At 42.0% G+C, this 22,669-nt stretch overlaps 1 protein-coding gene across 2 annotated transcripts in view; it reads left to right on the top strand.

The window, feature by feature from the left end:
* The window catches only part of LOC118362522 (E3 ubiquitin-protein ligase pellino homolog 2-like), a 46,610-nt gene that overhangs the window by 19,640 nt on the left and 4,301 nt on the right, over positions 1-22,669 (top strand). For both annotated transcript variants that reach the window (XM_035742915.2, XM_035742916.2), the window contains 4 exons: positions 4,214-4,343; positions 16,705-16,806; positions 21,041-21,238; positions 21,606-21,794. In XM_035742915.2, the coding sequence (XP_035598808.1) occupies positions 4,214-4,343; positions 16,705-16,806; positions 21,041-21,238; positions 21,606-21,794 (619 nt within the window). The remainder of the gene's footprint in view (positions 1-4,213; positions 4,344-16,704; positions 16,807-21,040; positions 21,239-21,605; positions 21,795-22,669) is intronic.

Below are 22,669 nucleotides of genomic sequence, written 5' to 3'. Positions count from 1 at the left end.
TATAACGTGACCAGGTCCATTGTTTTCACTGGCACCCTTGCGACCAATTAAAAATGTATGTCTCACTGCCAAGTCAAACGGTCGCAAGTGTGACTGCTTTGATCGTGGTATCGAATCCTGCCCGCACCCCCCATACACATTTTGAGTCAGGACATTTTGAGTCAGTGTGGTGTTGTAGGGATAAGACGCATGCCATTAAAAAAAAATACAATAATTTGTGGGCTTATCCTTTCTGTTATAGTCTAGATTTTGATCCAAAATTACATCTTCATGACATGTAATTTGAATGGAGAGCATAGTCTTATTTGAATTGCAATTCTCACCCTGGTTTGTCTTAACCCAGTGGTATTTGCATGGCCACTTCCCGGCTTTGGCTGGCAGCACTGGCACTGGGCAGTGAGTGGGCAGGCTGGGTGAGTGGGTTTAGGAAATGAAAGGGGGGATTGATCAGGATACAGCCTCTGCCTCTCCACAGTCCTCTTTGTCCATTCATTGTGCTTGTGGGATTGAACCTATTGATTTGTGCAAGTTTCCCCTGAAGAACGATTCTGTGAGGGAAGATTGTATTTGATGGGGACATCTCTGGGTAAGTGGAGCACAGACCTCCAAACACCAAGACTGGAGTATGGTGACTAACTGTAGATAACATTGCTGAGGATTACATTATAGATGATGAATCGGAAATGCTGCTATTGTCACATTTTGGACTGGTTCTGAAGACCTTAACCTAGAGCTGGGCAATATCTCCATTTATTTATTTTATGTTTTCTCTTTGTTGTACAATTTTTTTAAAGGTCAAAATCACTCTATTTCAAACGGTCAGCAATGAATTCAGGGTTGTGAAATTATACCTAGGCTGGTTTATAAGCCTTCCACAACCATGATACCAGCTAATAATTAAATTATTTTATCAAAATAGTTTAGCCTGCTTTTTTTTTGCAATCAATGATCTGGCTTTCAAATCAGTCTTTTGAAAATGCAATGTTTAGTTCCAAATTTAACCAGAGCCTTGCATAATGCACATTCACTAATAATGTCTAACTTGTTGTAGCAGGCCTTGGGCTGTAGGAAATGTTTATGAGACCGGTGTTGAATCACACAAGCCCACGTGCTAGTGAGTAGCCAGCTAATCTTTTAAGTTTCAAGTTCAGCCAACTTGGATCTATTTGCTAGCTAACAAGGCAGAACAGTTGACTTGTTATAGGGGGAGCGTTTAAAAAAAAATTGCAACTTCATATTCATCTCCAGCACCACCCCTACATCAACATATGACATAAACTCACCAATGTTCACCAACGGTCCTTCTGTAGCTCAGTTGGTAGAGCATGGCGCTTGTAACGCCAGGGTAGTGGGTTCGATCCCCGGGACCACCCATACGTAGAATGTATGCACACATGACTGTAAGTCGCTTTGGATAAAAGCGTCTGCTAAATGGCATATATTATTATTATATTATTATTATTATATTATTATTATTATTATTATATTATAATGTTTGATTGATGACATCATTGGAAACACACAGAGAAATGTAAGTGTTTCCAATGTCATCCTCAACCAATTAGTAGGCAATGCCTACTCACAAATGGTCAACATCACACAATGATTGTCATTGGAAACACTTATCTTTTTTTTTTTTACTACAAAACATAGAAATGCATAATTTTCACATATGTTGGGGTGGTGCTGGAGATGAATGAAGTTGAACATTTAAATGTCAGTTTATGAACAGTTTTCTGTGTCTCCAACTTTTTGAATAGCATCGTTAGCCTGTCCACTTTTGTTTAGATGTTGAAATCAAGTGACCTACCTCATTTCTCTCCAATTCCCAAAATAATTGTTTTATGCTTATTGCACATTTATAAAGACTAGACAGCTAGTATATGTCTTTGGCTAAAATGCTGCTATTGGTACTTGGTACTGAAATGCCGCGTGCGACAAACTGAACATTCATTTCCCAGAATTTTGAGTAGTTGAGACATAAAAGGGTATGGTTAGAAAGGTGAACTTCTCTATTACAGTAAAATGGGTTTCTGTGGACCAAACCTGAAATGCACATAGCGAGTTGAAACCACTTGTTAGAGAGGATCCCTCATTTGTTTTGTGAGTGGCAGGTGGAGCGGCTTGTGTGTGTGTGTGTGTGTGTGTGTGTGTGTGTGTGTGTGTGTGTGTGTGTGTGTGTGTGTGTAAACCATAGGGGAAGAGTCGAAGCATGAGGTTTCACTCGCTAAAATCTATCCAAAATAAGCCCCATGCGTTTCTATGGGCTCATTTTGGACCTAAGCTTGCCTTTGGGACAATGACTCCCATTGTTAGGGTGTAGACATGAGCATCTTGCAATTATATACAGATCTCTGGTGTAAATGGGAAGGTGCACACAGCACAGAAAGAGACAACCAAAAAGACATGACAACAATCTACCATTAAAAAAATGTGATTCTTGCAATACAGGCATCTGGAATGTCACACAAAAAATATAAAAACATATTGCCCTACCTTAAGCCCCTCTGACCCATAATAACCCACTGTGCCATCCTCACATGACCATAGAAGCAGTCATGGGGTCATAGCCAGGGCTATCGCTTTAACAAATGTCTCATACTACGTTAACGCTGTGCTGTCACTAAGTCGATGACTAGGGGACTGCAGGTGGCTCTTTCTTGTGTATGGTGGCAGGGCTGGATTACAGGTGATGCTCAGATCCTCCATTCTAATCCCTTCTAAGAATCAAGAGGCTAAAAATGCCCACTCTGGCCCAGGTCGAAAGGCAAAGAGATTACAATAAACTAGAGCACAGATTTAAAAGTCTGTCCTTGCTAATGCAATGATGAAGAGGCCTCCAGGTGACATTGCACACTTCACTTCTTGCCCTTAATGATGGATAATGGACTGGCATTTATGTCCAGTCTTCCTATCCAACGCCAAATGGCTTCACTGGAATGGTAGAGATGTAATGGCCCAGTGTCATCAAGCTAGAGAGATTTCATTGACTGTTACCACTGACAATAACAGCTGTGAAGGGGTGGTTGCTGAAGGCTAACAGAAGAGTGGAATTGATCCTGCTTTATTGTGGACTGATCGCAGCGGTCATGACCCGTTTCATATCATATTGATTGCACTCGTGTGCAGTCAGTCAGTGATGGCAGAGCTACAATATTCCCCTGTGAGTGGGTTGTGTCGAGCAGACCAGCTCTCAAACCTGTTCTGACTGAGACCATGTGTTTTCCAGGCTGCCTGGCTGTGGGGACAGGTGGCCAGGGGAGGGAGGATGAGTATGGGGAGGCGGTGGTAGTCGTTGCAGTAACGAGGGCTTTGGGGATTACAGTGTAGTGGTTGGTTGTTTAGCCCAATCGCTAATAAAAGGAAAGGTTGGATTTTTATTCAATTAATATAATTGATTCTGAAATACTGTAATCAGTCAAAATGTCAACCTGAACTCTCTTATTCTGTGGGGGGTGGATGACCGAACAGAAGGCCTGTGTGTTGGATGGGAGGAGAGCATGGGGTTTCCCAGCTGTAGGGGCCAGCTGGTGGATGTAGAGTATTGGTCTGTTCTGGAAGAGGCATCTCCATTCACCAGGCAGACCAGGCCCATAGTTACAGCCGACTGAGAGACTGGGCATCACAAGGGTGCACCAAGATAGAAATGTTAACCACACACTAAATAGAGAAGTTGTTATGAGGCCATTTTGTCCTGTGTATTTTTAATTTGAGTCAGCCAGTTCAGGCCCCAAGTTAGTGTGACTAATGCGGTAGAGGTATTATGCTGCTGACCATCATGTGAGTCAGAGAGCCTCCCCAGTCTGGTCTGGATAGTCCTGTAAAGGAGACCTGACACACATCTTAAACTCTGCTCTTCTACAGACTAGTGCAGAGTAACAGCTGCGGCGTGGCTAGCTAGCTGACAGACGGAGGGGGAGCATTTTAAAGTGCTTTATGTAATAACCCAGCTATAATCCAAGGTGACGCTTAGATAACTAATACAATGAATGTGATCTATGTGGATGAATGAAAGTGTATTACAAATGGCCCTGCTCCAAAACCCCCTAGGAACACACATTATTATTCATGCATTCACGTACAGACAAGAATATTCTGTAACGATCTTTTCTCTCTTGGAAGAATATCTTTATCTACCCTTTCGGGGAATGAATGAACTATTCCTGAAATGTTAGAAACTCTCTCACATTCTTTCTACCCTTTTTTCTGATAGGTACAATGGCTCCCTCCCAAACGGAGACCGGGGCAGAAGGAAAAGCCGCTTTGCCCTGTACAAGAGAAGCAAAGCCAACGGTGTTAAACCCAGCACCGTCCATATCCTCAACACGCCACAAGCCAGCAAGGTAAACCAGGAACCTAGCCTACTCACATATTCATGCACAAACTAAGTAATTGATGGGTGAAGACTGAGTTCTCATGAATATGTTATTACCCTTCTTAGCAAATTGGTAGAATGACCAACAATTGACACAACAGTGAGAACCAACACTGAATTTAAGTCATTTGACTTTTTAACACGTTTTTCACGTATCTAACTTGAAATCCCAGTCAAGAAAATATTGTTGCTCTATTGATGGCTCTGACATTTACTACACAAAAGCTGCAGCCAGACCTCCTAGCTTTGCTATGTGTGGTGTCTGCCAGAAAACTGCCAGTCCAGTACAGCATGTCTGTCCTCTTGCATTCCTACATTTGGTATCCTAGCAGTCAGCTAAACAAGCTAGAGTGCCTGCTGCTGACGTCTGCAGTTTTTAGAAGCACATGTTTCAAAGCACTTCTCCTTTTTGTTTTTGGGCCTTCTGGCTTAAGGCCCTTCAGTCTGTGTTAGTCTCCCACCCTGTAGCCTGACTGTGTCTGATAGCTCTTCTCACTGGGAGAAAATGTTTAGGAGCTAGCTGTTAAAGGCTGTGTCATCTCTGACTGCCTGTTCAGTGAACTGTACTGGGCTCTGCTCTCTCTGCTGTTTCACGACACACACCAGTATGTGTAGGTTTATGTAAGAGGTCATGTACAGCCTGTTATATAATGATGGAGCTTTTTTAACCCCCCAGCACCTTCACCTCCCCTTCCCTCTGCCACCCTGGTATCAGGGCCTCTATTAAACTTGGTTTAGTGGGGTGAAGTGAGGAGGATGTTGTTGCAGTTGGCTGACCTTCCCCTCACAGCTGTACACACAGATGAAAATAGCTGTTCCTTCTTCTTCAGTTTGTCAACTTCTGCCCTGCTAGAGCTGCCCTGGTCAACTGTATGTGCTGTTATTGTTAAGTGGAAATGACTAGGAGCAACAAGGGCTCAGCTGCGAAATGATAGGGCACACACTCACTGCTGAGTTCCAAACTGACTCTGGAAGCAACGTCAGAACAAGAACGGTTTGTCGGGACGCGAGCTTCATGAAATGGGTTTCCATGGCCAAGCAACCGCACACAAGCCAAAGATCACCATGCGCAATAGCAATGGTTAACTGGAATGTTGTAAACATCGCCACCATCGGACTCAGTGGAAACAAGTTATCTGGAGTGATGAATCATGCTTCACCACCTCCCCCAATGCCTAGTGCTAACTGTAAAGTTTGGTGGAGGAGGAATAATGGTCTGGGGCTGTTTTTCATGGTTCGGGCAAGGCCCCCTAGTTCCAGTGAAGGGAAATCTTAATGCTACAGCAGAGATTGTAGACGATTCTGTGCGTCAGACTTTGTGGAAACAGTTTGGGGAAGGCCCCCTCCTGTTTCAGCATGACAATGCCCCCCGTGCACAGAGCGAGATTCATACAGAAATGGTTTGTCGAGATGGCACAGAGTCCTGACCTCAACCCTATTTGAACACCGTTGGGAAGAATTGGAACGCCAACTGCGAGCCAGGCCTAATTGCCCAACATCAGGGCCCGGCCCCACTAATGCTCATGTGGCTGAATGGAAGCAAGACCCTGCAACAATGTTCCAACACCTAGTGGAGAGCCTTCCCAGAAGAGTGGAAGCTATTATAGCAGCAAAGGGGACCAACTCCATTTTAATGGCCATGATTTTGGAATGAAATGTTCGACAAGCAGTTGTCCACGTACTGTTGGTCCTGTAGTGTATTTGGCTGTTTTCGCAGCATAATATTTAGAAATTGTCCTTTTCGGGGTTAGAATAAATGCTAACTCCTGTTCGTATTAGCTTGTAACATACTGTAGCTAGCCATATACAGTGCATTCAGAAAGTTTTCAGACCCCTTTTACTTTTTCCACATTTTGTTACATTACAGGTTTATTCTAAAATGCATTTAATTGTTTCTTTCCCCGTCAATCTACACACACTACCTCCATAATGACAAAGCAAAAAAAAGGGGGTATGATGCTACAAGCTTGGCACACCTGTATTTGGGGAGTTTCTCCCATTCTTCTCTGCAGATCCTCTTAAGCTCTGTCAGGTTGGATGGGGAGCGTCGCTGCACAGCTATTTTCAGGTCTCTCCAAAGATGTTCGATCAGGTTCAAGTCCGGGCTCTGGCTGGGCCACTCAAGGACATTCAGAGACTTGTCCCGAAGCTACTCCTGTGTTCTCTTGGCTGTGTGCTTAAGGTCAATTGTCCTGTTGGAAGGTAAACCTTTGACCCAGTCTGAGGTCCGGAGCGCTCTGGAGCAGGTTTTCATCAAAGATCTCTCTGTACTTTACTCCATTCATCTTTTCCTCGATCCTGACTAGTCTCCCAGTCCCTGCCGCTGAATAACATCCCCACAGCATGATGCTACCACCACCATGCTTTACCGTAGGGGTGGTGTCAGGTTTCCACCAGACATGACGTTTGGCATTCAGGACAAAGAGTTAAATATTGGTTTCATCAGACCAGAGAATCCTTTAGGTGACTCCATGTGGGTTGTCATGTGCTTTTTGTACTGAGGAGTGGCTTCCATCTTGCCACTACCTTAAATGGTGGAGTGTTGCAGAGATGGTTGTTCTTCTGGAAGGTTCTTGCATCTCCACAAAGGAACTCTGGAGCTCTGTCAGAGTGACCATTGAGTTCTTGATCACCTCCCTGACCACGACCCTTCTCCCCCGATTGCTCAGTTTGGCGGGGCGGCCAGCTCTAGGAAGAGTCTTGGTGGTTCCAAACTTTGGTTTAAGTATGATGTATGCCACTGTGTTCTTGGGGATCTTCAATGATGCAGACATTTTTTGGTACCATTCCCCAGATCTGTGCCTCAACACAATCCTGTTTCGGAGCTCTATGGACAATTCCTTCGACCTCATGGCTTGGTGTTTGCTCTGATATGCACTGTTGACTGTGGGACCTTTATGTAGACAGGTGTGCCTTTCTAAATCATGTCCACATGTGGACTCCAATCAAGTTGTAGAAATATCTCAAGGATGATCAATGGGAACAGGATGCACGTGAGCTCAATTTCGGGTCTCATAGCAAAGGGTCTGAATACGTACGTAAATAAGGCATTTCTGTTTTTATTTTTATTATTTAGCAAAAAATTCAACCTGTTTTCTGTCATTATGGGGTATTTTGTGTAGATTGGGGGGGACGACACTATTTAATGCATTTTAGAATAAGGCTGTAACGTTCAATGTGGACAAAGTCAAGGGGTCTGAATACTTTCCGAATGCACTATAGAAATTGATGGTGTTACTTGAAGCCTAGTTTTAAGTGTAATGCAGTTGATTGGGGACTGACGTATTGGTTTTACATCAATACAAGCATTATTCTCTTATTACCCCCAAGAGGGTATGAAATGCACATAAATATAGGCACATTTTGTTGGTAGGCAATAAGGAGATTTTGAATCTTGCCCACATGGGGGATGCGTCAGTGGTGTTGCCATGGCATTCCCATTGTTTTGATTGGATCGATTCATCTCTTTACCGCATCTATACCTAACGTCGTTGAGCCAGCACTGAGGGTTCTATTTGAAAGTAGAGATGTGAGATATCAATTGAGAGGGTAACTGTTACATGTGGAAATTCCAAGTGTGTACTTGTCCACCGACGCTTTCTCTTGCTCAGCAGGAATGTGTTCTCTCAGACACTACACCAAATCTCCCTCCTCACACTCTGTAGTAGGTCCATGTGAACACGTTGAGAAAGTGCTCCGACTGAGTAGGGCTCACGTGTCTGTGCACACTCTGGTGCTAATGACCGATAATGAGGAGCTCCCATGATCACTACCATACTCCTATTCAAATCCTGCCTCTGCTCCCTAATCTGCCCACTTGATCTCAATTACAGGTGTCTGTCTGGGTGTGTTTGTGTTCCTTTGGGTGTTCCCTAACAAACGGTTTAGACCTCGCTCTCTTCAGGTCTCAGTTGGTTGTGTGGGATTTTAGAACTGGGTATGTGGCAATCCAAAGTAGCCAAATGTTGTGTTGAAAATGTGGAATGCTTTACACTTGTGGGGGATTGGCCTATATGTAACAGGTTTCTTACAAAAGACATAAAAAGTACATGCATAAGCATGTTAGCAATTGAAAGGGAACAGTTTGGAGATAATAGGAAAAATTATTAGACCAAAGTTTAGGACACACCAGTTCACCTGACAAAACACTGAATAAACTGTTGCTTTTTATGTGCATTTTTTTATATTTACCGTACTTTTCACCACATTTGTTGATAATGAATTTTTGAAAATACTCTGGATACATTCAGCAACATGATAATATTCCTCAAATGTGGGTTAGGTGCAACATAAGACAACACAAAAAAATAACAAGGGTTTGAGTGAGAGGACTAACTGGTGTCTCCAAGTGGTCACGCACAGTTAAGTAATTTCAATGCTGTGCCTTTTAGGAACTAGAGCAAGCACACTTGTAGTTGTTTTGTTTGAAACCCAGCCCTGCGTCCCCACCTTTACACAATTACTGTTGTTTATGCAATCCAAAAACGGTCTGTTTTATAAATCCAAATCTGGGTCAGGTGACCATAATATGAAAGCTTGTTCTATTGCCAACATGACTAGCTAAGTTGTAAAATGTGATCTTATATTGTTAGGCTTTCACAGGGAAATTCTGAGAAACCGATTGTAGTGTTGGTGACCATAAAATTATGTCATGAGTGCATTCCGGTGCATACTCCACTGCGATTTGTCTTCACAATAGACAAACCGTCTCATTCTGTTCAGAACATCCCAGGGTATGATACCATGTCATCTTGTAACTAAATCAAACATAGTGATCATAAACATTGACACTATGACACGAGTTTTATGATTCATAAAAAATATATATTTCACCTTTTTTATTTAACCAGGTAAACTAGTTAAGAACAAGTTCTCATTTACAACAGCGACCTGGCTAAGATAAAGCAAAGCAGTGTGACACAAACAACAACAGTTACACATGGAATAATCAAGTGTACAGTCAATAACACAATAGGAAAAAAGTCTATATACAGTGTGTGCAAATGGCGTGAGGAGATAAGGTATTAATTGGGCCATAAGAGCGAAGTAATTACAGTTTAGCAAATTAACACTGGAGTGATAGATGAGCAGATGATGGGCTAGTAGAAATACTGGTGTGCAAAAGAGCAGAAAATTAAATAAAAACAATATGGGGATGAGGTAGGTAGATTGGGTGGGCTGTATACAAATGGGCAATGTACAGCTGCAGCGATCGGTTAGCTGATGTTTAAAGTTAGTGAGGGAAATAGAAGGCTTCAGCTATTTTTGCACTTCGTTCCAGCCATTGGCAGCAGAGAACTGGAAGGAAAGGCGGCCAAAGGAAGTGTTGGCTTTGGGGGTGACGAGTGAGATATACCTGCTGGAGCGCGTGCTATGGGTGGGTGTTGTTATCATGACCAGTGAGCTAAGGCGGAGCTTTACCTAGCATAGACTTATAGATGACCTGGAGCCAGTGGGCCTGGCAACGAATATGTAACGAGGGCCAGCCGACTAGAGCATACAGGTCACAGTGGTGGGTAGTATATGGGGCTTTGGTGACAAAACGGATGACACTGTGATAGACTGCATTGAGTTTGCTGAGTAGAGTACTGTAAGCTATTTTGTAAATGACATCGCCGAAGTCGTGGATTGGTAGGATAGTCAGTGTATTTTTGGCGACATGAGTGAAGGAGGCTTTGTTGAGAAATGTTTTGATTGGATTGGAGATGTTTTAATGAGTCTGAAAGGAGAGTTTACAGTCTAGCCAGACACCTACTAGGTATTTGTAGTTGTCCACATATTCTAAGTCAGAACCGTCCAGAGTAGTGGTGCTAGTCAGGCGCGCGGGTGCATGCAGCGAATGGTTGAAGCGCATGCATTTGGTTTTACTAGCGTTTAAGAGCAGTTGGAGGCCACGGAAGGAGTGTTGTATGGCATTGAACCTCGTTTGGAGGTTAGCTAAGTGTCAAAGAAGGGCCAGATGTGTACAGAATGGTGTCGTCTGCGTAGAGGTGGATCAGGGAATCACCCGCAGCAAGGGCGACATCGTTGATATATACAGAGAAAAGAGTCTGCCGGAGAATTGAACCCTGTGGTACCCCATAGAGACTAGAGGTTGACCGATTTTAATCGGAATGTCCGATTTAATTAGGGCCAATTTCAAGTTTTCCTAAACAATCGTAAATCGGTATTTTGGGGCGCCGATTTGCCGAATTTGTTTTTGCTTTTTAATTTAAAAAAAAAAATCATTTATAATTGTATACCTTTATTTAACTAGTCAAGTCAGTTAAGGACACATTCTTATCTTCAATGACAGCCTAGGAACGGTGGGTTAACTGCCTTGTCACCTTGTCAGCTCGGGGGATCCAATCTTGCAACCGTACAGTTAACTAGTCCAACGCAATAACGACCTGCCTCTCTCTCGTTGCACTCCACAAGGAGACTGCCTGTTACGCGAATGCAGTAAGCCAAGGTAAGTTGCTAGCTAGCATTTAAACTTATCTTATAAAAAACAATCAATCATAATCACTAGTTAACTACACATGGTTGATGATATTATCTAGCGTGTCCTGCGTTGTATATAATCTGATTGAGCATACAAGTATCTGACTGAGAGGTGGTAGGCAGAAGCGTAAACATTCATTCAAACAGCACTTTCATGCGTTTTGCTAGGAGCTCTTCGTTGTGCGTCAAGCATTGCGTTGTTTATGACTTCAAACCTATCAACTCCCGAGATGAGGCTGGTGTAACCGAAGTGAAATGGCTAGCTAGTTAGTGCGCTAATAGCGTTTCAAACATCACTCGCTCTGAGCCTTCTAGTAGTTGTTCCCCTTGCTCTGCATGGGTAACGCTGCTTCTAGGGTGGCTGTTGTCGTTGTGTTGCTGGTTCGAGCCAGGGAGGAGCGAGGAGAGGGACGGAAGCTATACTGTTACACTGGAAATACTAAAGTGCCTATAAGAACATTCAATAGTCAAAGGTTAATGAAATACAAATGGTATAGAGAGAAATAGCCCTATAATTCCTATAATAACTACAACCTAAAACTTCTTACATGGGAATATTGAAGACTCATGTTAAAAGGAACCACCAGCTTTCATATGTTCTCATGTTCTGAGCAAGGAACTGAAACGTTAGCGTTCTTAGATATCACATATTGCACTTTTACTTTCTTCTCCAACACTTTGTTTTTGCATTATTTACTTGAGGCTAAATTGATTTTATTGATGTATTATATTAAGTTAAAATAAGTGTTCATTCAGTATTGTTGTAATTGTCATTATTACAACAACAAAAAAGAAAATAACCTGCCTATTAATCGGTATCGGCTTTTTTGGTCCTCCAATAATCGGTATCGGCATTGAAAAATCATCGGTCGACCTCTAATAGGGCCTACCAGAGGTCCGGACAACAGGCCCTCCAATTTGACACACTGAACTCTGTCTGAGAAGTAGTTGTTGAACCAGGCGAGGCAGTCTTTTGAGAAACCAAGGCTATTGAGTCTACCGATAAGAATGCAGTGATTGACAGAGTCGAACGCCTTGGCCATGTCGATGAAGACTGCTGCACATATCATAATCGCCATATTTTATTGATGGCGATTATGATATCGTTTAGTACCTTGAGCGTGGCTGAGGTGCACCCGTGACCAGCTCGGACACCGGATTGCACAGCGGAGAAGGTACGGTGGGATTCGAAATGGTCAGTGGTCTGTTTATTAACTTGGCTCTTGAAGACTCTAGAAAGGCAGGGCAGGGTGGATATACAGCGGGGCAAAAAAGTATTTAGTCAGCCACCAATTGTGCAAGTTCTCCAACTTAAAAATATGAGACAGCTCCTTGGTCTTGGCCATAGTGGAGTTTGGAGTGTGACTGTTTGAAGTTGTGGACAGGTCTTTTATACTGATAACAAGTTCAAACAGGTGCCTTTTTAATACAGGTAACGAGTGGAGGACAGAGGAGCCTCTTAAAGAAGAAGTTACAGGTCTGTGAGAGCCAGAAATCTTGCTTGTTTGTAGGTGACCAAATACTTATTTTCCACCATAATTTGCTAATAAATTCATTAAAAATCCTACAATGTGATTTCCTGGATTTTCTTTTCTCATTTTGTCTGTCATAGTTGAAGTGTACCTATGATGAAAAGTACAGGCCTCTCATCTTTTTAAGTGGGAGAACTTGCACAATTGGTGGCTGACTAAATACTTTTTTTGCCCCACTGTAGGTCTATAACAGTTTGGGTCTAGAGTGTCACCCCCGTTGAAGAGGGGGATGACCGCGGCAGGTTTCCAATCTTTAGGGATCTCGGACAATACGAAAGAGGTTGAACACACTGGTAATAGGGGTTGCAACAATGGCAGTGGATCATTTTAGAAAGAGTGGGTCCAGATTGTCTTGCCCAGCTGATTTGTACGGGTTCAGGTTTTGCATCTCTTTCAGAACATCTGCTATCTGGATTTGGGTGAAGGAGAAGCTGGGGAGGATTGGGCAAGTAGCTGCCGGGGGTACGGAGCTGTTGGCCGGGGTTGGGGTAGACAGGAGGAAAGCATGGCCAGCCGTAGAGATGCTTCTTGAAATTCGCTATTATCGTGGATTTATCGGTGGTGACAGTGTTACCTAGCCTCCGTGCAGTGGGCAGCTGGGAGAAGGTGCTCTTATTCTCAATGGACTTTACAGTGGAAATGTGAAGTGCAGGTATTTGGCTTGCTTGTATGACATAAAATAAGTATTTATAATCCTGACAGCTTTCAAAATACATTGAGTCCTCTCAATGTACAGCATTTCCCTTACTCAGACAACAGTTGCCCATTTAGCGGGAGGGATGGGGGGGGGAGCAAGTTCTTGTTGCGTATGGTTCAGAACGTCTGTCAGTCGAAACCCATACAGAGCTGTGAAGCAAAGACCCTGAGATCTGACATCGTGTATAGCATGTTACTGTACAACCACTGCGTTCCAATTTAGGAGCTTATCGGTGTCCAAATCTGCCATTTCCAACCTGTATACGAGTGTAAAAAAAGCCTTTTTTTCTTTTAAGTGACAACTACCAGAATTTAGTGGTTACTGCCCTACAATCAATGAAAAAACAGGACCCATTTTGAATGTATTGGTATGTCGTTGTTTTCCAGCTGGCGAGCATAATGCAGCTGTCTTCAGAGCGTAGGCAATTTTTTTGCTGTAATCTACAGTTTGTTACTGTTAACATTCTAAGTAACTTCTAACATTAAACTGTTCTTGTACCTATGTAATAACTGTAATTACTTTTGGAGCAACATTTTATTAGCATGTTTTTATTAATACTTTGCATTTTAATTGCCCAATGAGCTGAGTGTTTTCAACTCCTGTACATGAGGAATAGTCACTTTTCCTTATTCCATGTATGTAATCACGCCATTATTATGCTATTTTAAAGCAATTTACAAAGTTATGTAACAATGTTGTTTTAGTGATTACTACACATGTATAAGAACTTGATGTAAAGTGTTGTAAACTGTTACTTTACCACTCATTATGAAAATATATTTGTTAGTAATTCTGAAGCTGCAAAAGTGTTCTACTCTAATGTTGACATGTCCCTTGTGTATTTAATTATAGGCTATATTATTTAGACTAATTCAATTAACTGTTGTTGTGTAACTGTAGTTGAGGAAGCATTTGGTTCTTCATCAAATATTTGTCAGCCATCCATTTTATTACTGTCATTAAAATACCTTCACATTTTTATTTGCTTTTCTGAGACCTGTATTTGAATATCAAAGAAAATAGTTGACTTTTAGTTAACTCTATAAACTATATCCAACTATCTTGATTATTTGAAAAGTTGGTATTTTCTACCCAGGTCTGGCTGACTGAGTATGAATTGTATCTGACCCAATTGTATCCGACTTCATCTGATTGACCGGCCTATGTTGACTGAGCCTAGAGTACAGTTTATGGTCACTGTCATGGAAGTGTTACTTCACAGGAACACTGATCCTTACTGTCCCATTCCAGGAATTCCTTCCAACGTTTTTATCCAGTGATATAATGAAGGGTTAGTGCAACCATCTAATGAGTCCCCATCACGAGTGGTGGTGCGGTTGCGGAAGGCATTAGTTCCCACCCTGAACTGCTGGCACATGGCTGATCTGATGGTGTGAGAACAAAGTAGACGCATGACACTTCCTAGCCCAGTTTAGACCCGAGTGGAACTCTGGTTTAGTATTATAACATATACCCTAACCCAACTTTCAAATTATTTGCCCACCTCTGTGTCTCAAATCAGTTTATTTGTCACGTGCGCTGAATACAACAGGTGTAGTAGCCAGTGTAGTAGACCTTACAGTGAAATGCTTACTTACAGGCTCTAACCAATAGTGCAAAAAAAGGTATTAGGTGAACAATGGGTAGGTAAAGAAATAACACAGTAAAAAGACAGGCTATATACAGTAGCGAGGCTATAAAAAGTAGCGAGGCTACATACAGACACCAGTTAGTCAGGCTGATTGAGGTTGTGTGTACATATAGATATGGTTAAAGTGGCTATGCATATGTGATGAACAGAGAGTAGCAGTAGCGTAAAAGAGAGGGTGGTGGGTGGGACACAATGCAGATAGCCCGGTTAGCCACTGTTGCAGTGATGCAACCAGGCAGGATGCTCTAGAACCTTTTTGAGGATCTCAGGACCCATGACAAATCTTTTGAGTTTCCTGAGGGGGAATAGGCTTTGTCGTGCCCTCTTCACAACTGTCTTGGTGTGTTTGGACCAATCTAGTTTGTTGTTGATGTGGACACGGAGGAAGGAATTTGAAGCTCTTAACCTGCTCCACGACAGCCCCATCGATGAGAATGGGGGCGTGCTCGGTGCTCCTTTTCCTGTCGTCCACAATCGCTCCACGGATATGGCAGTGCGAATGTTGCCTGTAATCCATGGTTTCTGGTTGGGGTATGTACGTACAGTCACTGTGGGGACGACGTCCTCTGCACTTATTGATAAAGCCAGTGACTGATGTGGTGTACACCTCAATGCCATCGGAAGAATCCCGGAACATGTTCCAGTCTGTGATAGCAAAACAGTCCTGTAGTTTAGCATCTGCTTCATCTGACCACTTTTTTATAGACCTAGTCCAAGTTCCAGCTTTAATTTTTGCTTGTAAGCAGGAATCAGGAGGATAGAGTTGTGGTTGTATTTACCAAATGGAGGGCAAGGGAGAGCTCTGTACGTGTGTGTGGAGTAAATGTGCTCTATTTTTTTCCCCCTCTGATTGCACATTTAACATGTTGATGATAAATTTGGTAGAACTGATTTAAGTTTCCCTGCATTAAAGTCTCCGGCCACTAGGACCGCTACCTCTAGGTGACTGGTTTCTTGTCTGCTTATTTCCTTATACAGCTGACTGAGTGCGGTCTTAGTGCCCGCATTTGTCTGGTGGTAAATAAACAGCCAAGAAAAGTATAGCTGAAAACTCTCTAGGCAAGTAGTGTGGCCTGCAATTTATCACAATATACTCTACTTCAGGCGAGCAAAATCTAGAGACTTCCTTAGATTTCACGCACCAGCTGTTTACAAATATGTACAGACCGCCCCCCTCATCTTACCGGAGTGTGCTGTTCTATCTTGCCGGTGCAGCGTGTATCCCGCTAGCTGAATGTCTGCATGTTTGGTGACACTTTTCCCATGTCTGAATGGATCTCCGTAATCGGAAGACAGTTCTGATTTAAGAGGTTGTTGTTTGCATCGGTGAGCAGTGCCCAAGAAAATAAATAAATCCAATTGTTAGATGCTACCACCCCCCTCCCAAACAAAACCAAACATTGATTCGATGTGGTCTTCTCACTTTGCACGCACACCTGTTTCACACCTGCCGCAGACGAGAAGTAGACTGGACGTGTGCACACGAACATTGACATCCATGTTACATCTTGATTTGTAGGGGGTGGTAGCATCTTAACAATTTCCTTAAATGATTTATTGGGCTCTGCGACACAAACAAGGATCTCTTAATCAGAACAGTCTACCGATTTAAGGACATACCATTCTAAACATGGTCGTCATTTTAAGCGTCCTTAACTCGAACGCTTCTCCAAAATTATGCTGGAAGACGTAACGTTACTGCTAAAATAACTATTTACTTGTGTAAACTGTATAGGTGACGGCAAGCTCTTTAGGGTTAGCTGCTTCCCTGATTTCATCACCCTATAGCACTTAAGAAGCCCTTTGTTTCAGTAGATTTATGATATCATTATTAATGAGCTCATACAATGTAATTTTATATTTGACTTCTAATATCCTATTAACCCTTTCACTGTAAGAACTGTCAGTATCAGTCCATTGCATGGTATAGAAGGCCTCTTCTGATGTGCTTCCTCTGCTGTTGCAGGCGGTGAACTGCAAAGTGCAGCACAGTATTTCCTACACTCTGTCCAGGAACCAGACCGTAGTGGTAGAGTACTGCCATGACAAAGACACAGACATGTTTCAGGTAAGTCCGCCCGTTTCAACATCCCAGATACTCTGTTGGTCTAAGCTTAGCAGATGACCCTGTCGTATGTATATTATCCGTCAGTCCTAAAAATCGGTGTAAAACACTCAAACCATAAGTTTACAAGACAATCTGCTTAGTAATAGACATTGATATTGCATTTCAATAATCAACTGCGGTCTTGTTTTGCAGAACTTAAATTTTTTATGAAGTGCTAATCTGCCTCATGGATTTGTTTGCTACATGGCAGTGTTTCTATAGCATTCAGTCTCTGTGTTGGTCTTTCTCTTCGTCCCTTCCCGCTCTCCTTCTGTCAAGTAAAGACATGTTCTGTTACCCCCCTAGCATTAATCTAAATCCAGAGCACAGACCGCTCTACTCCCACCAGAGGAATTGAGACTGCTCCAGACACCACCTTCACATTCAACCCTTTATTGTGTTCATGTTTCTGCAAATGGCACTAAGTTAACAAAAAGCCATAACCAGCAGAGAGATGATAAATACCAACAAAATTATTATGGAAATGAGATGGAAAAGCATTGACTTTTCTGTGTGAAGCTGAAATGTATATAATTATTTAATCACTATCTTTTTGTATTACAATTCATACAAATTCTATTGGTTTGTGACCTTGATTTGATAAAATAACAAATGGGTGTATTTAGCTAGCTGATGGAGGCCTTTTTTATATTGATACATTAACAGTCACTGTTCATTCCTGTCTTTGGACCATTCAATGAGATTCTTTCATACCATTAATTTCTGGTTGTGGGAATTTGTCGATCATTAGTGGTGGCAATGTCTAAGCCGATGGTTTAATTGACTATTTATGAAGGAAATTGCCCATGATTGGGGACGTTGACCATAGAAAACGATCGGGCCGATATTGGCCTTTTTGTAGTGTCTCAGCCCTTCTCTATCGGCTTTTCCGAAAGTCTCTCTACATAGCAAAGCTGCTGCTATGCCAGCCGCCACTCGGAATGTCTAGCTGGGAAAAACAGCAAGCTAGCTCATTCTCCAACTGAAAGGTGCAGTATTGAGAAATGGATGAATTGGCAGTGGCCAAATTTGAACTCCTGTTGCAAATATTAGTTTAGTTAATATACTAATAATAAGCATTGCTGCCAACTCTCACACATTGGCCCATTTGAACCTCTTCTCAAGCTCACATGCCACATCTCTTTATATCTCACACATTGAAAAGTACTGCTTTTATTTTTCTAATTAGTCTATTCTATAGTCGGTGCATTAACTTTTCAACTGTGTTCCAAATCGTTTTCAAATCTGAGCATCTGCGCCTGCAAATTAACATCACAGAACCTCCATTGTCCTGCCACAGCACTGTGAACCACACCACATTTAAGCATATGATTGATAGTTGTAAGGGATCAAGGGGATGGGATGAGTGTTTTTTATAGAAACACCCCTCAAGATTCGAGCAGAGCTGAATAGCAAGAACATTCTCCTCTGAGTTTATAAAACTGTAAAAAGAGTAGCATGGTAGGGCTGTTTTTATGAACAATTTCCATAATATGTGGTTGCTGTTACTTACTTTTTTTATTTTATTTCACCTTTATTTAACCAGGTAGGCTAGTTGAGAACAAGTTCTCATTTGCAACTGCGACCTGGCCAAGATAAAGCATAGCAGTGTGAACAGACAACACAGAGTTACACATGGAGTAAACAATTAACAAGTCAATAACACAGTAGAAAAAAGGGGAGTCTATATACAATGTGTGCAAAAGGCATGAGGAGGTAGGGGAATAATTACAATATTGCAGATTAACGCTGGAGTGATAAATGATCAGATGGTCATGTACAGGTAGAGATATTGGTGTGCAAAAGAGCAGAAAAGTAAATAAATAAAAACTGTGGGGATGAGGTCGGTGAAAATGGGTGGGCTATTTACCAATAGATTATGTACAGCTGCAGCGATCGGTTAGCTGCTCAGATAGCAGATGTTTGAAGTTGGTGAGGGAGATAAAAGTCTCCAACTTCAGTGATTTTTGCAATTCGTTCCAGTCACAGGCAGCAGAGTACTGGAACTAAAGGCGGCCGAATGAGGTGTTGGCTTTAGGGATGATCAGTGAGATACACCTGCTGGAGCGCGTGCTACGGATGGGTGTTGCCATCGTGACCAGTGAACTGAGATAAGGCGGAGCTTTACCTAGCATGGCCTTGTAGATGACCTGGAGCCAGTGGGTCTGGCGACGAATATGTAGCGAGGGCCAGCCGACCAGAGCATACAAGTCGCAGTGGTGGGTAGTATAAGGTGCTTTAGTGACAACATATACTAAAGTAAATTTACTACACACTTGCATTAGTCCCCTGTTTGGTGATTGGCATTTAGGCTGTTACAACGACAAGGCAGCAGACAGACCTACAGTATGTTTTAGCAGGGAAGTTTGGTAGGGTGACCTGACATGTAAGTATGAAAATAATTTTGTCAAACCGATTGTGAACCAAAAAGTGTAAGTTTGATTCAAGAGCTGGGAAAATAAATATACAAATAATTTGGTTAGGGTGTAGGGGCAGGTTTGTATGATCTATTTACTTATTTAGTCTGATCAGTGGAATAATTCTCATTCTTAACAATGGGTTCAAATGTATGGTAATTAAATGTGCTTGTCAGCACAATTATTTTATTATTCCACTACCCAATTTTGCCAGTGTAAAAATATTTAATATCTGATACCCCTACTTGTCTTTGAAAATGAATTAGAGGCTATGTACCTTTTCAGCCTTTTCATGTTTTTTTAAAATAAGTAATGCAAATAAACATTGGATATTAAATGCTCCCGGCCTCAAATAATCATTTGACATTAATTAGTATTGTGCACATGCACAACTCATAAACGCATCATATTTTGTCTATGGAGAGTAACATGATGGTAAGGATCGTCAACTAGTAGCCATAAACCACCTGAGGTGAATGCACCAATTTGTAAGTCGCTCTGGATAAGAGCGTCTGCTAAATGACTTAAATGTAAAATGTAAATGAATATTGATATTCATTACATTTTTCTTGCAATAAGCACGCTAACTAAGCAGATGGGTATGTGACCTTTTGGCAAAGATTACGATAACTGACCCTTTCATGTGTGGTCTTAGCTAGCTATAATGCTAGTTAGCGGGATAAATATGCTACAAAGATATCCGATAGGCGCTTAATGGCCAATTTAGCTAGCAAACGTTAGCTGGTTATCATTTTGAACATGCATCATTTTTGTCAACGAGCCATCTGCTTTGTAGTGTAATGTTAGCTATTTATTGGTGTGCTGATTTGACCAACCGCAATCGCAGCCATAAATAAACAGTTGCTAGTCGAATTAGATCATTGTCATAATAGAGAAAGAATATTTTAGTGTTTTAAATGTTATCTCATAGTATCAGTCAACAGCACCAAGTGATATGAGCAATGGAGAGACATGGGAACTGGAGCAGAGTTATAGCCTCGCTCTAGCCAATCGTAGCAGTAGGATCAAATTACAACCCGCCCATTTCTTTACGGCTGAACTAGCCAATTGAGTAATATCGAATTTCATCTTGTTGTTTAGTTGTTTAGAGATATGTCCTGACAGTTGGGGGAAAAATGTTTATCACGGAGTAGAATCCGTGATCACAAATCACGACATTACGTTGGACCCGTTTACATTGAATATATGTTATTTTATATTCTCAAACTAACAGCAGTGCCTATATGATGTCCTTACATGCGGGAGTGATGCTTCTATGCAAATGTTGTTTATCTCTGGGCTAATATAAGTCCCAAATGGAAGTCACAGTCATCTGTAGCACCATAGACTCTACTGATCAGCCAAAACAAGCTAGATAACTCAATGCATGCACACACTCTTATTGAATATGCCTATTCCTATTCTATCTTCATTTACCCAGGTTATCAAGAGATGTGCCTTTTTTTTTAAACACATGACCGTTATGTAGTTATATTGGTGAAAACATAGTCAAATGTATTGTTTTGATAAAGAAATGGATGCATTAATGCACACATTGCTGTCTCTGGAAAATGTTGTCATCAACATTTTCAATTGTGATATTGACTATCAGCCACTGACCTTCTTGACCCCCACAAATCTACATTGGCTCTAAAAAAAATGGTATCTGCCATTCCCTAAAAACAAACACTTTCTAAACAACTGTTTTACAAATGGCTGTTCAAATTGGAATGGTGCACTTGTCTGTTCTAACCTGGGCGGATTCTGTTGTCCTGCAGATTGGCCGCTCCACAGAAAGCCCCATAGACTTTGTGGTGACGGACACTGTGTCTGGGAGTCAGGAGGGAGAAGAGACGCCCATCACCCAGAGCACCATCTCTCGCTTTGCCTGCCGTGTCGTCTGTGAGCGGGTCCTGCCCTATACCGCACGCATCTACGCTGCTGGCTTTGACTCCTCCAAGAACATCTTCCTGGGGGTAAGACTGGGCTCAGAGGGCACTATCCCAGGGATAGAACGTCTGCAGGGTTGACTGGAATTCAGATACAAATGTTTCTAATGTAAAACAACACATTTCACTGCACCTATCCAGTGTATATAATTATATATTTTAATGTTCTTGCTACAGTATCTATTTTATGACAATGAACACTAGCATGTTTTTTCGTTCTCCTCTTGTTCTCCTCTTGTTATCCTGCTAAGATTCAAAGCCTGGTTTGCATATGCATGCCTAGCATTCCAAGCAGAGTAAACTCGATTAGCACACAATGTATACTAGCACCAGTGTTATGTAAGTTCACTACAGTGTGTTTGTGTGTCTGACTTTCCTCCTGTTTTACCTTCAGGAAAAAGCCGCCAAGTGGAAGAATCTGGATGGTCACATGGACGGGCTGACGACCAATGGCGTGCTGGTGATGCACCCCAGGGGTGGTTTCACGGAGGAGTCCAAGCCGGGTGTATGGAGGGAGATCTCTGTGTGTGGAGATGTTTACACCCTTAGAGAGACGCGCTCTGCTCAGACCCGCGGCAAACTGGTCAGTAGCACTGATGATGCTCCACCATTACACTCACCAAATCTGTTCAGTCATTTAGGTCAAGGAATGAACCATTAACAAACGTCAGGCCATTCAACATCATAACTGTTACACTGTTACATCTTTACAAATAAAATTCCATACCCAATTATACTGAAACCAAATTGATCACGATACAACTTTTATATAGGAAGCAGATGTTTTAGGTAGCATTCTGTTAACTTAGTTTCCCTATACTTAGTGCTCTCACCCATGGGTTACTGGGATCCCTGGACTGTCCCGGGATCATTCTTCACATTTCCCGGGGAAATAATTTCCCAGGTCCTGTCATTTTATCGTACAATGTTGCACTAATGCAATTCCACAAAATAAACATGTGCAGCAACAGATTAGCAAAAAATACAATAGCACATTATCCAAATGGGTTGTCGCATGGAAGCTTTTAGCCAAGCGCATTTACTACAATGTCCCCATAAATTCAAAGCACATGCATAATTGACTCTGTCGGACTGCACATGCAACCGTTAATAAACCCTACAGTAGGTTATAACCTATAACATAACTTGTGCCTCTTTGATCTGATGACGTGATTCTTCAGATAATCACACATTTTGTAGGCCTATGCACAATTCACTACATAGGTATCTCTATCACACATGAGGCATGAGGAAGAATTACAATTCTGTCCCTGAGCCTAGTCTGTTTTGCTGTCTCAGTTCCAATCCCACTGAAACCCAAAGTCCTGACTCCTGTGTCGCGTGAAAATGTGTAACTTTATTCTGTGATTCATAGGTTGCATTATCAAAGCATGTCTCTGGCCTATGCATGTCAAAATACCCCTATAGCATGTCCCCCACTACTCAACGTTGTCTTGT

The sequence above is a fragment of the Oncorhynchus keta genome, chromosome 29 (genome assembly GCF_023373465.1).
Source record: "Oncorhynchus keta strain PuntledgeMale-10-30-2019 chromosome 29, Oket_V2, whole genome shotgun sequence".
NCBI classification, from domain to species: Eukaryota; Metazoa; Chordata; class Actinopteri; order Salmoniformes; family Salmonidae; genus Oncorhynchus; species Oncorhynchus keta.
Note: the sequence above shows the minus strand (reverse complement) of the source record. Positions and strands in the feature narration are given on the sequence as shown.